We start from the raw sequence: 17,642 nt of genomic DNA, 5'->3' as shown, positions 1-17,642 counted from the left end.
GTCCTGCTGCTGTAAGTTTCAAGAGTACACTCTACTTTCCTCATCATAATACTTATTACTTTTCATAACTGCGTTCTTAATATCAATCTTCCCACTATACTGCAGACTTCTTGAGTATAGGAAGTCTTATTCACTGGTATATTCACAGTGTCTTTCACATTCCCTAGCATATAGTTGGCACTCAATAAATATTAATTTAATAAATGATGAATGGATGGGGTTTGGGTGGATGATAATGCCAGAAATCACTGAAGTTTTTTTATTTCCAATTATCATTCATTACTGAGGGCCCTGTCTTAGCCTAAAAATTGAGTTGTGACGCTTGTATTGATAGTTTTGTAAATAATATTTATTCTAATTGAATGTTGCAAATGTCTTCCCTTAGTTATGTTTGCTTATGAACAGTGCCTGCTTGTGCTGGGCCATCACCCTGATATTTGGTATGAAGCTGCCCAGTATCTTGAGCAGTCAAGTAAACTGTTAGCAGAGAAGGGGGTGAGTATTTATTTGTTTCCCCCTTTTGGTCTTTTCATGGTTTTGATATAGCAATAATTTGCTAAAAGTATAGCACTGAATTTTGGTAATGAAGTGTAGGTATTGAAAATTTTAATCTTATGTCACTATGAATCTTAGTGACCCTCTTATATGATTAGACTACCTTAGTCAGAATTAAAATATAGTGGCTCTTCTTTAATGTATTAAAGTGATGAATCATTTAGAGTACTTCTATGATTCTTCTTTATGTTAAAATAATGGAAGAAGTCTTTGGAATTTTTTTTTTAATATTTATTTATTTATTTGGTTGCACCGGGTCTTAGTTGCAGCACGTGGGCTCCTTAATTGCAGCAGGAGGGTTCCTTAGTTGTGGCATGCGAACTCTTAGTTGTGACATGCATGTGGGATCTAGTTCCCTGACCAGGGATTGATCCTGGGCCCCCTACATTGGGAGCACGGAGTCTTATCCACTGTACCACAAGGGAAGTCCCTGGGATTTCTTAAGAATCCAGAAATGCATATGTGTCCATACGTATATACATATGAGTGTGTGTTTTATTCTCTTTCAGCTTTATTGAAATTATTGTAAGTGAGCTTTCTTTTTTCTCTCCTAGGATATGAATAATGCCAAATTATTTAGTGATGAAGCTGCTAATATATATGAAAGAGCAATAAGCACTTTATTAAAGAAGAATATGCTTCTTTATTTTGCATATGCAGATTATGAAGAGGTGAGTTAAAATATTTAGAACTTTCTTGTAATTGGAATTTTTACTGCAACACTGAATTTTTTTTCTGGCTGCTTCTTTGCCAGGCATATTGCTTTTGGAAGACAGAGATAATGCAGAATGAACAGTTATTAGTCCTTAGCTCATTATATATTTATGCTCAAAGCAGGTGCCTTTGTGGGGTGCAGCCTCTGGATTCCTCAGAGCTCAAATCCTGCTTGTTTATGAATATATATTTATATCCACTTCTTCTCTACCACCTTAGAGTCGCATGAAGTATGAGAAAGTTCACAGTATATATAACAGACTTCTGGCAATTGAGGATATTGACCCCACCTTGGTAAGTAACTTTACAAGTCTCCTTCCCACTTTTGCAGTCTGCTTTAATTTAAAAAAAATTTCATTTACATAAAGTAAAATTCACTGTTTTAGTTGAATTGTTAGTTCTATGAATCTTGACCAATAACATAGAGTTATGGGACAACCATCACAATTAAAATATAAAACACTTCAATCACCCCACAGAAATTCCCTCATGTGACCCCCTTGTAGTCACCACTTCCCTGTCTCCCGTCCCGACAATTGCAGATCTGCTCTCTGCTCATTTCTTCTGTTGTTGTTTGTAAGTGCAGCGCTATGAACCAGCCACAGTGGGGCTTTCTCTAACACCTTCCTTGTGAGCATGGTTTGAATACCACGTAATAGTTGCTTAATAAATATTTCTTTTTAAATAAATGGAGGCAGGAGAAACCAACATTCTGGGAAGCAGTTGGACAAGAACTCACTTTATCCTGAATTCTACTCTGTAATAGTGGTTTTCAAAGCCCTGAATTTCTGCAAAAGTGCAGCAGAGCTCTTTCAGTGGGAGGGGAAGGGGAGAGGCCAATGCGTGGGGCTCTAGACCCTCTGCCTCAAGTCAACTACAGCTATACTCTTTTTTTTGTTTGTTTATCATGGGATTCCACTGCTCTAATTGCTTGCATTTAGTCATCATTTTAAAATTCATTTAGCAAACTGATCTGTGCTATGCACTGTGCTAGATTCCAGCAGTATAATGACACATAAGTAAAATTCCTTTCCTCAAGGAACTCATAGTTCATTCATCCATCTATTCATCTGTCTAAACTGGGCAATGTAGTTTGACATCATCAAAACTGAGCAAATCAGGACCCTACTCATAGTCACCCTGTGTACAGTCCAGAGATGTTTGTTCATTGAACAAATATTGCATACTCATCATGTGTTGGGCAATCTGTAGGTGCTAAGTATAAAATGACTCAAATAGTTTATCAGTAAAGTTACATTATATGGTCTTTAGGAAATAGAGTAGTGGGCTTTTAAAGTAATAAATCAAGAAATACTAGCGTTTTCTAGTATTTTCACTTTTATTCCTTCTTTAAGATTTAATTTGCATGTTCTGGAATTAGATAATTGTAATGATTGCAAAACCTTGTGAATATACTAAAAACCGTTGAATTATACATTTAAAGGGTGAATTTTGTGCTATGTGAATTATATCTCAATTAAAATATTAATTTGCACATCTTTAATACCAGAAAAAATTTGCTTGTGGATTTAAATAGTACACTATCAATAATCTTACTTTTTTATTTCTCGAGTATTCAAAATTGCTTCCTTATACAGCAAAACGTGTTAGTACTGCAGTAAGGTGAACCTGTATTGGATGCTACAGGGTTCACGTTTTGCCTAGTCTGTAGAAAACAAATACTTTTTTTGTGTAGGTATATATCCAATATATGAAATTTGCAAGAAGAGCAGAAGGTATTAAATCTGGAAGAATGATATTTAAAAAAGCAAGAGAAGATACCAGAACCCGCCACCATGTCTATGTTACTGCAGCACTCATGGAGTATTACTGTAGTAAGGTAAGTCCTCAAATAAAATATAAAGATAAAATAATTTCCTTCATATGAGATAAATTAATTAAAAGAAAGGCAGTCCTAATTTCTGTCATTAAGTTTTATTATTTATTTATTTATTTATTTATTTATTTATTTATTTATTTATATCTATCTGGTTTTTTTGGCCACGTTGGGTCTTCTTTGCTATGCGCAGGCTTTCTCCAGCTGCAGCGAGTGGGGGCTACTCTGCCTGTTAATTTATACCTTATTAAACTCCACATTTCTGAATCTGAATCCCCTTGAATGGTTTTTAGCTCTGTAATTTTTACTTAACATAATTTTAATCTCCATTTTAATTCTTAATATACCTTGTCATATTTAGATGTTATAGTTTTAATATTCTTTGAGTATCTTGTTTGACATTGCATGGAAATCAGTACTTTCCTCTCTACTTCTAGGACAAATCTGTTGCCTTTAAGATTTTTGAGCTGGGGCTAAAGAAATATGGAGACATTCCAGAATACGTCCTGGCCTATATTGACTATCTTTCTCACCTCAATGGTAAGTAGATTCTAGATCTGTAATGGTTACTTAATATTAAGCCATCAATGTCATTCTCTGAAATTATGTTGCTGGGTTTTTTTCTTTCTCAAATGTATTACATTCTGTCATCACACCAGAACCAGGCACTTGATAGGCACTCAAATATTTGTGGCCTGTCAACTATGAATTTATACTTATTGCGTAATGGTTGATGCCTTTCGATTCTGCAGAATGGTCTTTAATTTAGCATCAAAGTCCCAACAGTAATAGGATAAAGCCACAAATCTCTAGCCACAAAAACTCAAAGATGCCCAAGTAGTAAACTGCTTTGAGGCTACTGGGGAAGATATTTCAAAGGAAACATTATGTTTATGAGCATCTTTATTTTCCTATTTTGTTGTAATAATAATGACCATCTTTTATTGAGTTCCTGCCTTATACCAGGCACTAGGCTAGAGGATCTGTGTATGTATGTATGTATCTTATTTAGTCTAGTTAACCACAGTCCAGGATATGTAATTTCTTGACTAAAAATGATCTGGTTTAAAAACTGATTTAAGAAAGAAATATGAAATTATGTGCCATGTAAACAATTAGATGTAAATTAGATATCACAGGTAAATATTAGTGATTTTAATGATATTTTAGAAAAATATAGCATTCTGTATACCTAAATAGTAGAAAAGAATAAAACTTAAACATGATTTTATATTTCAGCTTAGTGATTCTACTCTCTGGAAAAGGACTTAACTCCAAAAAGTGAGACAGTGGAGCATTTAATTAAAAAGAAATTTTCTTGTATGAAATGAATGTTCCTCACCAGTTTTATATTGTTTTGCTTGATTTTTTAGAATAGTTACTAGGATGTACAATATTTTACTCTAAAATTGAGGATGAACTCTAAAATTGAGGATGAACTCTAAAATTGAGGATGAACTCTGATGTCAGCATTATTATCTTCTAAAATCAGTGTCTTTGTTTATTCATCAACCCATCATTTATTCAGTAGCTTTGGTTAGTAAGGTCTGGAAATACAAGAATAGGACTCCATTGTTACCCTCAGAGTATTCTCCTTGGGAAATCAGATGTGTAAACATAATTACATCATAATTTGATTCTTAATTGTGGCATAAATTCTGGGGTTAAGTGCATAATAGTGTTTCAGGTTTCTCATCTGCAGAATGGTTATAATAAGAGTACCTTTCATAGGACTGTTGAGAGAATTAAATGAACTTTTGCACGTATTTGACTTACATATGGAATGTGGTAAGCATACAATAAATGTTAACTATTTAAGGTGATGGTGGCAATCATGAAAAACATGTGCTAAATTCTATAATAGAGCCCTGAATGAATTACTTTGGAAGCACAGAGAGGAGAGTGTAATCTAAGTTCCAGAGCTGTGCTATGCAATTATGGTAGCCACTAGACTACTAAGTTTTGAGCCCTTGAATTGTGGCTAGGCCAAAATGAGATGTGGTGTAAGTTAAAATACATACTGACTTCAAAGAGATAGTAGAAAAGAAATGTAAAATATCTTAATAATTTTTCATATTGATTACATGTTGAAATGATAATTTAGATATATTAGGTTAAATAAAATATATTAAAATTAATTTCACCTGTTTTTATTCTTTTATTTTTATTTTTATTTTTGTTTTTTGTTTGTTTTTATTCTTTTAAATGTGGCTAGCAGCAAATTTAAATTATTGGATAGCACTGTTCTAGAGGGTGAGAGAAGGCAGCATGAGATGGGTCTTGAAGGATAAGCAATCGTTTTCCTAAAGATACAGGAAAATGCATTATTCCAGGAGAACACAGCATGTAATAAGCAGTGGAAAGTTATGTGGAATGGCAAAAAGTGTGTCTGGAGCAAAGCTTGGAATAAAGCTAAAAGAATAAAATGCAAGATTTACTTATTTCTTTAAGTACAGTATGTTAAGTTGAAGATAAAAGCCATGAATATGGTGCCATCTTCTTTGGTTCAATACATGTCATCTCTTGGTTTGACTTTGCATATTATGGACATGTAGTAAAACTGAGTAACTGCCCTGCAGCAGTAAAAACCAAATACTCTGTTGGATTTTTTTTTAACAGTTTTATTGAGGCGTAATTTATATACCATAAATGCACTCATTTAAAATATGCAGTTCAAAGAGTGTTAGTAAATTTACTACTAGATTCTTAAATTTTAATAGATCCCTTAGAGCTTAGCAAGAAGTGTCATTTTCCACTTCCAGCTACAGACCTCCCAAGACTCTTAAATTTTAATCCACCTCTGGTGACCATTCTTATTCATTTGCCATTTGCATATTTATCTAGCAATCTGGATATGGTACCTATATAAGAATTTAAAGTAGTTAAATATAGAGTAGTCCTGGTGCAGCAAAATAAGAAAATCAAATATCTAAATTTGAGCTTGTCATCCTCCACATTCAGTGTATTTTAAAAATATCAATAGTTTGATGCTTATAATGTCAACAGGTATGTAATTTTCATTATTTAAACATAAATGAGATATCCGATTCAGATATCACACTGTTATAAATTGTTTGACATTACAACTACACTATACTATAGAAGGAGGGCTAAACTAGAGGGAAAAAGACCTGGCTTCTAGTTATGGCTCTATTACTCAATAACTGTGAGCCACATCAACTCACTTCATCTTTTTGAACCTCAAGCTTCCTCATCTATAAATATTAGGTGTGATAATAGTTAGATCTCTCTGCATAGGATTTTTGTGAGGATTAAATGAGATAATGCATTGTTGAATTATAAAACTGCATTTTAAAAAATATTTAAAATCTTCTTTAATATCCTAGAGGACAATAATACTCGAGTTTTGTTTGAACGAGTTTTAACATCTGGAAGTCTTCCACCTGAGAAGTCTGGGTAAGCCATTTTGAAAACTTACTGGTCGCGTTCTAATATTTGAATTGTGGTCTATGGGATGAACATTTGCTTGTTGTGAGTATACGCTCCAGGAGAAATTTCCCTTCTCTTTTGAAGCTTAATTTACAAATGCCTGCCTTGCCATATTTTCATACCTGTTTAAGATTTGTTAAAAAAAATTTTTGCATACTGAGAGATGCCTTAGCAATTTATTATTAAATATTTTAATATATCCTGCTATATATCCCTAGAAATTGATATGAACAAACTAGAGAAGAGTTCTGAAATTTTTACTTCTTACTCGAGAGCAAAGACTCTTACAAAATGAAAATTTGTTTGACAAATTATATCCCTGATTTATGGTTTTGACTCTGTCGGTTTTACAGGAGGAACAACATGGTATAGTGGTACAGTGAAAGTAGTAAGGCTTTGGAGTCTTGGGTTCAAATTCCAGCTCAGGCAACTACACCTTGGGCAGATTTCCTCACCTTGCCAATCCTTACGTTCTTGTCAAGTAGCAATAATGTCTACCAGTATAGGAATTTTGTGATAGTCCTCTACGTAGTATATAATAGGAACTCAGTGCATTACTTTAGTACAAAGGTGCTTACTGACATACATTTATTTATTTATTTATTTATTTATTTAACATCTTTTTTGGAGTATAATTGCTTTACAATGGTGTGTTAGTTTCTGCTTTATAACAAAGTAAATCAGCTATACATATACATATATCCCCATATCTCCTCCCTCTTGCGTCTCCCTCCCACCCTCCCTATCCGACCCCTCTAGGTGGTCACAGAGCACCAAGCTGATATCCCTGTGCTATGCGGCTGCTTCCCACTAGCTATCTATTTTACATTTGGTAGTGTATATATGTCCATGCCACTCTCTCACTTCGTCCCAGCTTACCCTTCCCCCTCCCCATGTCCTCAAGTCCATTCTCTACATCTGTGTCTTTATTCCTATCCTGCCCCTAAGTTCATCAGAACCTTTTTTTTTTTTAGATTCCATATATATGGTAAGCATACGGTATTTGTTTTTCTCTTTCTGACTTAACTTCACTCTGTATGACAGACTCTAGGTCCATCCACCTCACTACAAATAACTCAATTTCATTTCTTTTTATGGCCGAGTAATATTCCATTGTATATATGTGCCACAACTTCTTTATCCATTCATCTGTCAGTGGACACTTAGGTTGCTTCCTTGTCCTGGCTATTATAAGTAGTGCTGCAATGAACATTGTGGTTCATGACTCTTTTTGAATTATGGTTTTCTCAGGGTATATGCCCAGTAGTGGGATTGCTGGGTCATATGGTAGTTCTATTTTTAGTTTTTTAAGGAACCTCCATACTGTTCTCCATAGTGGCTGTATCAATTTACATTCCCACCAACAGTGCAGGAGGGTTCCCTTTTCTCCACACCCTCTCCAGCATTTATTGTTTGTAGATTTTTTGATGATGGCCATTCTGACCGGTGTGAGGTGATACCTCATTGTAGATTTTTTTTTTAAAGAGTTGTATGAACCAAAATTTCACAGAGTGAATAGCCTTTCTTTTTTTAAAAAAAGATTTTTTAAAAATTATTTATTTTTGGCTGTGTTGGGTCTTTGTTGCTGCGTGTGGGCTTTCTCTAGTTGTGTGTACTCTTCATTGCGATGCGCAGGCTTCTCACTACGGTGGCCTTACTTGTTGCAGAGCACGGGCTCTAGGTGTGCGGGCTTCAGTAGTTGAAGCACGCGGGCTCAGTACTTGTGGCTCACGGGCTCTAGAGCACAGCTTCAGTAGTTGTGGCGCACGGGCCTAGTTGCTCCACGGCATGTGGGATCTTCCTGGACCAGGGCTCACGCCCGTGTCCCCTGCATTGGCAGGCGGATTCTTAACCACTGTGCCACTAGGGAAGCCCTCATTGTACTTTTGACTTGCATTTCTCTAATGATTAGTGATGTTGAGCATCCTTTCATGTGTTCGTTGGCAATCTGTATATCTTCTTTGGAGAAATGTCTATTTAGGTCTTCTGCCCATTTTTGGACTGGGTTGTTTGTTTGTTTTTGATATTGAGCTGCATGAGCCTTACTGACATTTAAGTAGAGTCTTAGAGAATTAATTTTGGCTGTTAGAGAAGTGGTGAGGCACAAATTTGTCCCCAACGATCCATATTAATGGGAAAAAATAGAGAGCATGTTAGATTTCGAAATATATTTTTATTCATACATTGCCCCAAGAATGTATTCTACATTTTAATTCATGCCACTACAAAATGGTGAAACCACATCATTCAGGAGAAACTGGAAATCTGTCTAGGTTCCTTTTTCAACTCTTCCACCTAGAGTTTACTCTCTCTAGTGTAAATGTCTCTCTTACTGGCCACAAAGGATAGGAAGGTATGCTAAATAAGTAAAAACTCAAAAAAAAGCCTTAAATATGAAAATATTTAGGGTGAAGGGTTATGATGACTGTAATTTACTTTCAAATACTTAAGCAAAAACAAGATGAAGCAAATATGGCAAATTATTAATAATGATTAAATCTAGGTTATGGTATATAGGTATTCATTATACTACTCTTTTTCTGAAGTTTGGAAATCTTTATAATATAAAAAGAGAGACTTGTATAATTTTTTTTAAAAAAGGGAGGAAGGGAACTTAAAGCTTTTTTCTAAGCCCCAAACCCAGAATAGTAAAGTATTGATGATATTTATTTTCTTACAGAGAAATCTGGGCCCGATTTTTAGCTTTTGAAAGTAATATTGGTGATCTAGCTAGTATACTCAAAGTGGAGAAAAGACGGTTTACAGCATTCAAAGAAGAGTATGAAGGCAAAGAAACAGCTTTACTGGTAGATAGATACAAGTTCATGGATTTATATCCCTGCTCTGCAAGTGAACTAAAAGCGCTTGGGTATAAGGTATGTACTTGGGCTCAAGATGTGTGTAGTGTCTTTACTTTCCTAATGTTTTAGAATAGTTCATGGATAAACTTCACTCTAAAGTAAATTCTGAAATAGAAATTAATCTAGCTTTAGAATAGATTTGCAGAATACAAAAAAGTTCAGGGATTTTCCTTGGGTTTGTGAAATATTGAGTATCAACAGTACTGAACAAAATGAGAATTAAAATGAGATTTAACAAACTTTCTTTCCTGGAAATTGTTAATGCGTTATATCTTATGTCTTGTGGGCAGATGGAGGAGGTGGGTGAAGGAAGAAAAACAAAAGAAAATCTGAATGTCACTTAGGTTAGTTTTTCTCTAATAGCTCTTAAGACTGATGTGTGTGTTTTGACAGGAGATCATATATAGTAATTCCTGCTATATATTTTGTAGATATAATGAAGAAACATTATAGCTTATTAAATCCATAAAGTTCCTTGAAGGATTTGTATCTTTAAAACAGGGCTCCTTCAGTGGGGCCCTTTAGGAAATTAGCTTATCTAGGAATGGAACTCTTCTGTTTGGACTACTGAGTCATAAGGAAACAAATCTGGAACCTGAACTCATTCAGGCCAAGAGGAAAGATTAATGTTTACACACTCCTAGAAATAGCCCTTGCTGAGAAAACCATTGTTCTATCATTTCTTGATTTTTCTGTGTCATGTGAACAAAGACTAAGATGGAAATCCAAAGGGAAGCTATATCCACAAGAGTCCTAGATTGGTCCCCTTAAGCCAACCAGCATTAGGATGTTCCTCACCATCATTCTGTATTTCCTCACTGCCCTCTTTTAGCCTGGGTCTCACTGGCTAAACCAGATTAAAATAAACTTCAGACCTTTTCATTAATGGAAGCTCCAGTTGTGTGCCAGCCCCATGTTCCTATTCTGAACTAAGGGGTTACTGCTCAGGGATCAGCAGGTTCTGCTTCTGGTTTAACTACTTCTTAATGAAAAGCCAAAGACATTTTAAGACTATTATGTGGAATTTTTAGGCTATTTCAACTTTGCCAAGATGAAAATGGAAATTAAGGAAGTTAATGAAAATATCTAAGTAGAACTACTTCTTGAATATGAATTTTCCATCTTGTATTTCTGTTTCTGTTCTTTTGTTTATTTGGAAAGGATTATTATGCTTTTGTGTGTCACACATAAGTGAGAGAGGGAAAAAAAGAAAAAAAAGTAATTCCCAGTAGGCATACTCATTTAGATTTGCCACCAAATGCATATGAGCAAATTTTGAGAATATGAAATTCTCTTATATCCCTTGATGGTGGCAAAAGAGGCTCTTTTGGTTTTAGACAGATTGACACTGGTTACCTGTAGCAGAGGAACTTCTCTGGGATAGGGCCTCTTTAATAGGTAGCATGTTGCTCCCTTTGACGTATCTCAGAAGGTTGCTCTCGGCCCTGGCAGGCATTGCTGGGACACTGAAAAGAAGACTGGATGGGTGTGAGGTCAGAGAGGCCTGTGCTCTCAAATCCTCTCTCTACTTCTTAGCCATCTAACATTGGAGACAGCAGAACTTCTTTTGAGTGTCAGCCCCTTCTATAAAATGGAGGTGTTACTATTTGCCTCCTCAAAGAGGGAATAAATGGCAAAAACTGACAAATAGTGGTTGCTCAACAAACATTCCTTCTCCCCTATAACAGTATGTTGGGAGTAATTTTTCATTTCATTAGCAAAATCTTATGAACTAATGTAAGTGATGATAAGCTTTATGTTAGGTTTCATGAAACAGCACCTTACTTAATCCAGCTTCTTCACTTAGAGAACCTGGTAGATGATGTTCAATTTTAGTGGAAGGGAGATATCAGGGAAATATCTAAAACCGCAGATTTTCTTCCAAATTACCCCACCTCTACCTGGTATGTATTACCTACAAAAGCTTGTATCTATCCTACAAATGTCCCACCTGGCGACACTGAGTCTAATGATTCTTAACACTGGTCTTTACAGCCCTTTAGCTTTCCTTGTTAAGAACCTTTACTATCATGGAAGTTCTCGCTTATCTTTCTCCATTCTCTCTATGGTTTTAACCCAGTTATTCACAGTGTATCCTCAAGATTGTAGAATTGCAGTTATACTCTATAAGTCCCTTTTTCAGGTTTAGGATTCTTCTGTTCTGCATTTTCAGGATGTCTCCCGTGCTAAGCTAGCAGCTATAATTCCAGACCCAGTTGTAGCTCCTTCTATAGTGCCTGTTCTGAAAGATGAAGTGGATAGAAAACCAGAATACCCTAAACCAGACACTCAGCAGATGATTCCATTTCAGCCACGACATTTAGCACGTAAGCCATGACTTTAGATCCAGTACTGAGACCTCAGTTTGTTTGTTGGTTTAACTGGAGAGGTGTGGGGGGCAAAGTAATGTGACCTTTCCATTGTAGGTTAATAATTAGACTCAGGGTCACTATGACAGGTGGTTTGGCTGTAATCTTTGAACCAAGATGAGTTTAAAATGTCTTAAAAAAGAAAAAAACAAAACCTCATTGATCCAGATTGCAGTAACCCATTTTGGCAGTGATACTTAAGACACTTTTCAGAAATGCTGCTACATACAGATTACCTGCACAGCTGGAAACTTACTTTGGTGATGTTATTTGGTATCGTTTATACTTACTAATGGGTAGTAGCCTCTCTGGATTCTATTTGAACAAGGCCCTTATGATTAAATATGTTACTGTATAACTGACTTTAAATGGGATTGCTGAAAAAATGACTTGTGAGGCTTAGGCATGATTTGTGACAAAAACTGACTAGCTCAGCCCCTGGGTTGTCTTATGCAAAGTCACTTGTTTACTTTTCTGCCTCCCAGTGGCCATGGGGTTGAGACTGCTTTCACTGTCTCACCCACTTGAGTTTGGTCAAACATATAAAGCACTAAAAACATTTTAAGATGTCCAGAACAAAGCAACATAGACTATCTGTACATAGTAATTTATGTACAAATTACTTACGTTAGTTCATTACATGTGTAGAAACTCTTCCATCCCATTTGATTCCTACTCTTCTTTTACAGCTCCGGGCTTACACCCTGTCCCGGGTGGAGTGTTCCCAGTACCACCTGCAGCAGTTGTTTTAATGAAACTTCTCCCTCCTCCTATTTGTTTCCAGGTTTGTTCACTATTTTCATGATAGATATTTGCTCTATGGGTAATTATAGTAATTGTGTGCTTTTTCTCTTGTATCATGGGAAATACAAAGTAGGGCTCTTTTGTCGGATTATTGGGGATTAAATTTTCTTTGTATCAAAATAGGGTCCTTTTGTACAAGTGGATGAACTGATGGAAATTTTCCGAAGATGCAAGATACCAAATAGTAAGTGATGAGTCTCCATTTCTAGAGTGGAATTCACATTGTTGTTTCCTAGGCGGGAGAGACTGTCATTCTTTGGCACTGAAGTTTCCAAAACCAGCTAGCCATCTTGCAGAAGTACAGTGACACCTAGGAGTGATCCAGACCCTCTTTGGTACAGAGAGGCTTGTTGATGTTCTTATTCTTCTAAGAAAAACATCATAAAAAGCTTATCTTTTCTGTTCATGTGAACATGCACTATCAGGTTTGGCTTCTGAAAATAATTTTATTAATTTTAACAGCAGCTTTTTTGTCTTTAAACTATTTATTCAATAGTATCAGTAGTACTATCTCAGAATTTCCTAATAGGAGGCTACAAAATTATAAAGTATCCAAAGTAGTACATACATATTCCTTCACAGTCGCATACTTTTAAACATCCTCCAACAACAGTCCTTTTTGTTTTGCTTCAATAGCAGTTGAAGAAGCTGTGAGGATCATTACTGGAGGAGCCCCAGAGCTAGCTGTAGAAGGCAATGGCCCGGTGGAAAGTAATGCAGTACTCACCAAGGCTGTCAAAAGGCCCAACGAAGATTCAGATGAAGATGAGGAAAAGGGAGCTGTCGTTCCCCCTGTTCACGACATTTACAGAGCAAGGCAGCAGAAGCGAATTCGGTGAAGCAGGCACAGAACCTGCCTCTGAAAGAAAACTCCTATCCAGGATTCCTTTGCCTCTTAAGTCATATGTTTAAAAGAGACAATGCTTTGTTACAGAGTTCTTGGAAACAAAGTTGTATTGTCATTGGTGCCTCTATTCATATGCTTCTTGAGAAAAACCAACCAACCTATGTGAATTTTAGGATTTGGAACAGACCTATGCTCTAAGCAAAATTAGGTTTTCAAAAATGTGAGAACAGTACAAAGTGGCAGAACCACATTTTGTTCCCGCTTCAAGGGTGTCTTGTATGTACCACTTGAAGACTTGTGGGTTTTCAACAGTTTTATTTTAAAAACTGGATGGCTTATGATTGTAAAGCATTTTATCACATTTTCTGAAAACAAAAGCTGTTCTTGGTTTGCTTATGTAGAGTCCTGCCTTATTGTTTGTTTTATTTATGGCAGAATGTACGGAATCGGTTTTGTAGTTTAAAATTTTAAAAAACAATCCTTTAAAAAATAAAAGGATCTCAAAAAAGTCATGTCTCCTGCTGCTGCTTTCATTCAGATTTTATTTGAAATAGCTACTTATGTTATTTAGCCGATACTGTTTGTTTAAAAATAAATGTCAACAATGTAAGGAAAAGTCATCCTGTATTTACTATATATACACTTAACTGTTGTCCTTTCCTGGTCTTTTTTGCTACTATTTGAAAACATGAGGGATCCATTTTTAAGAAGCAAATTAAACATTTTAGAAATTTTCAAATATGAATGCATTTTTCCCAAATTAAATCTGAGTGAGATAGATTGAGATATTTTATCTTTCATGTCTCTTAAAAGCAACATAAGTGTGGGAATTCCTTTAACCACTCACTGTCTTGCTCTCACATAAATATATTTCAAAAAGTGCTCAGTGTTCAAGAACATTTTTTTCATCAGCTAAACAAAGACAGCATTAAAGGAAACTACAGCCGAGTAACCAAAAACTAGCTACAGTGAGCAAAAACTTACCATAAAAATTAAAAGAAGTCAGAAGAATTAAGTTTTGCTCTTTTTTAGCAACGTTACCTCCTCTTGACTCATTTCTAGAAAACTAGACCAACAACTAGTTGAGCCTAAGGATTGTGATTCAGAATAAAAGCTAAAAATAAGGAAGAAAGAGGAAAAGTAGGAAGGCTATAAAGAGACAATCTTGCATAATGGGTACACAATTTAGAATTTGAATTCAAGTGTGATTAAATATCAGCTTCAAATATTTCTATAAAACCTATAATAAAAGGTTATCTTGAATCACTTTCTTATATAAATTTATACATAGCAAGGTTATATTTACCTAAGTTGATCACAGCATATGTCTCCAGTATTTTCCCAGTAAAGCTGAGAAAAATTTCCTCAAAACAAAGTCGGCTGCCTCTACTTCAGATTTTGTTATCTTCCTAAGAAGTATCATTTTCAAGCTGTGTGGGTTTTTTTAATATCATGGTTATCAACAAAACAATCTGAAAGGCATAAGTAGTACCATATAGCAGAAACTTTAAAATATAGAGATATGGAATCTTTCCTGAAGTGCTATCTTTGGGTAGTGTATTGAAGAAGACAAAATGATTTCAAATACCTGTAATGGTCTGTAACAGTGTTCCCATGTGACAAAAGAAAGCCACGTGATTGATTGATTATGGAAAATGCTTTTTTTTTTTTTTTTAGCATTGTAATAAGAAAACACACACGCACACCCCTACCTACCTTGGGGAAAAGTGCTACTAAGGACTGTTAAGGCCATTATGTGTATTACAATTGCTCCTACTACATTTATTTCTAAGACTTTTTCCCCTAGAAATTATATGACCTTTAAACTTAAAAAGGATTATTTCTTAAGAAAATATTTTCTAATGTTCTACCTGATATATATATATATATGAACTTTTAGTTTTTATTATGATTTTGTCTGAATGTTTGATAATTCCTTTTGTAAACATAGTGAACAAGTAGCATGATGTTAGAAATCTGAAATTATTTTTGGAAATCTATCTGTAGACTCTCATGGTATATATAGCCAGTCCTACATGTCCAAGGACTCTCATATATCCATATTGCTGGACCCAGAGAAATTACCAAAAGATGTCCATATCTTTCCTCTTTATAAAAACAATGACAGCATCTCCCCACAATTCTAGAACTGGATAAAATTTAAGGACCATAAATGCTTCCTAAACAAAAATCAGTCAAACTCTGGCTTTTAGCACTAAATTTCAAACGAGAGGTTTTATCTATGTTGCCACACATAGTAAAGTAAAAGGTTATAGCTACCTAGTAAATATAAAACTGGTCAAATTGTACCACTGGAAAAGAATGAAAAAATATACCACTTTTGTCAGCATATTGACCTTGGGCAATAATTATTAATTTATTTGGTAATTTTATAATCCTCTATTGGATATGCTTTTTTAAAAAATAATAAATTTATTTATTTATTTATTTTTGGCTGCGCTGGGTCTTCGTTGCTGCACATGGGCTTTCTCTAGTTGTGGCGAGCGGGGGGGCTACTCTTCGATGCGGTGCGCGGGCTTCTCATAAATTTTGGTTTTTACATTTCAGTTCCCAAAGCAAACTTCATTAAAGTTGGTAGTTCTTACTTGACTGTGACGTTCAGCAAGTGAAGTTATATTTCATTTAATAAAAATTTCATAAGTCTTGAAAGGTAATTCATACCAAGTAACAAAACTCAGGTACCATATTACTAATTTAAGTAAAAACTTAAATATTCAACAGAAGTGAGCTTACCAGTGTCTGGGAATAAAAGTCCAAAAAACCAATTCAGTTTACTAAATTTTCTTCCCCGTCTGAGCCCTGACCAAATTTCTGCTTCGAGCTTACAGCAGACAGTACTTTAAAAAGCAGAGGCAACAAGAATTAGAAAGGAAAAAAAAAGTGTTACTTCGATTTTAAGGTTGCTTTTAAGTCAGAAGTTGCACTTAAAGGTTCTCAATGTTTAGTTCAGATAAAACAAACACAATAATGGTGAAATCTGACTATTGCTACCAACTCCAGACACATCTGATTACTAAATTAAGTGACATTCCATCAAATCAGGCCTATAGATTAGTTCAGAAGGCAACACAGTATGACAGAAACCCACACTAGGGGCAGTTTTAAGTAAAATTCTGCCTGTTCAGGTTTCTGACACTTCTAGCTTTTTCTGAAAGTGTCAGTGAACATTTGATAGGTTAATAGAGGCTTTTAGGCCTAAAGGTTTTCCCCTACCCCATCCCATGAACTGCTTTGAATACTGTGAATAAAAAGGCAATCCATTAAAATAGGTATACAATATAAAACCCAATATAAGTACACAATTGCAAACATCATTGTAATTCTTTATTTAGATTATGTTTTCAATGAGATAGTGCCTTTTAATATGAGTTTCATAGCCCATCATCCACTACCATTCAGTCATCCACTCATTTGTTCATTCATGCATTCATTTACTTCAAATGATATAGAGGTGGAAATGGGGAGAAACCACTGGGGTGGAGTGAACGGCAGCAGATGAGAAAAGTAAGATTGCAGCTCTAGCACAGAAGAGATGGTAAAAGAAAATAACAGTCTTGGGACAGGACAGGAGGAAAACCTTCCCTACAGGCCTGTAAAATGTGCTTGACTGAAGGGAGGTTGGGCACCAACAGTCGAATCTGTCATGATAACAGATATGCACCTACAGGCAGAGGGTTATATGCTCTCCTTTGTTGCTAATAAAGTCATTCATAGTCCTTTTGCATGTACAAAGCATTCTAACATCCATTATCAAATTTAATCCTCACAGGAAGTGTGAGTTAGGAGTATGCTCATTTTATGGGTGAAAATACGGAGCCCAAGGAAGAATAATTAGCCCAACATCACATGACCTTGCAAGAAGGCAACAGAGGAAAAACTCAACCCAGATCTTCCTCTAAATCAGGAACTTTCTGCACAATCCTACTGCAGTCTACTTAAGTTATTCCAGTCAGATTTACTACAGAATGTCAGACTTGGAAAGGCGCTTGTAAGGTCAAATCCAGTCCTTTCATTTTATAGGTATTGGAAATGGGTCCTGATTTGCTCGAGCTAATCACATAACAGAAATGGGATCAAAACTCTGGTTTCTTGACAGCTCCCAGTCTTTCCACTCTACCACCCTGCCTCAAAATTAAAAGAAATACAAATGTTATACATAGAAATCAGGGCATGCCAAAATGTCA

The 17,642-nt window shown here is 35.4% G+C and overlaps 1 protein-coding gene across 1 annotated transcript in view; it reads left to right on the top strand.

Moving 5' to 3' along the window:
* CSTF3 (cleavage stimulation factor subunit 3) overlaps window positions 1–13,945 on the top strand; it is a 68,801-nt gene extending 54,856 nt beyond the window's left edge. The window contains exons 11-21 of the mRNA XM_036862260.1: window positions 386–495; window positions 1,110–1,226; window positions 1,489–1,563; window positions 2,966–3,109; window positions 3,544–3,646; window positions 6,454–6,523; window positions 9,237–9,432; window positions 11,591–11,744; window positions 12,476–12,570; window positions 12,714–12,774; window positions 13,227–13,945. Of these exons, the coding sequence (XP_036718155.1) occupies window positions 386–495; window positions 1,110–1,226; window positions 1,489–1,563; window positions 2,966–3,109; window positions 3,544–3,646; window positions 6,454–6,523; window positions 9,237–9,432; window positions 11,591–11,744; window positions 12,476–12,570; window positions 12,714–12,774; window positions 13,227–13,429 (1,328 nt within the window). The 3' untranslated portion in view covers window positions 13,430–13,945. The remainder of the gene's footprint in view (window positions 1–385; window positions 496–1,109; window positions 1,227–1,488; window positions 1,564–2,965; window positions 3,110–3,543; window positions 3,647–6,453; window positions 6,524–9,236; window positions 9,433–11,590; window positions 11,745–12,475; window positions 12,571–12,713; window positions 12,775–13,226) is intronic.
* The last annotated feature ends 3,697 nt before the right edge of the window (window positions 13,946–17,642 follow it).

This window comes from Balaenoptera musculus, chromosome 8 (assembly GCF_009873245.2).
Source record: "Balaenoptera musculus isolate JJ_BM4_2016_0621 chromosome 8, mBalMus1.pri.v3, whole genome shotgun sequence".
NCBI lineage: Eukaryota > Metazoa > Chordata > Mammalia > Artiodactyla > Balaenopteridae > Balaenoptera > Balaenoptera musculus.
Note: the sequence above shows the minus strand (reverse complement) of the source record. Positions and strands in the feature narration are given on the sequence as shown.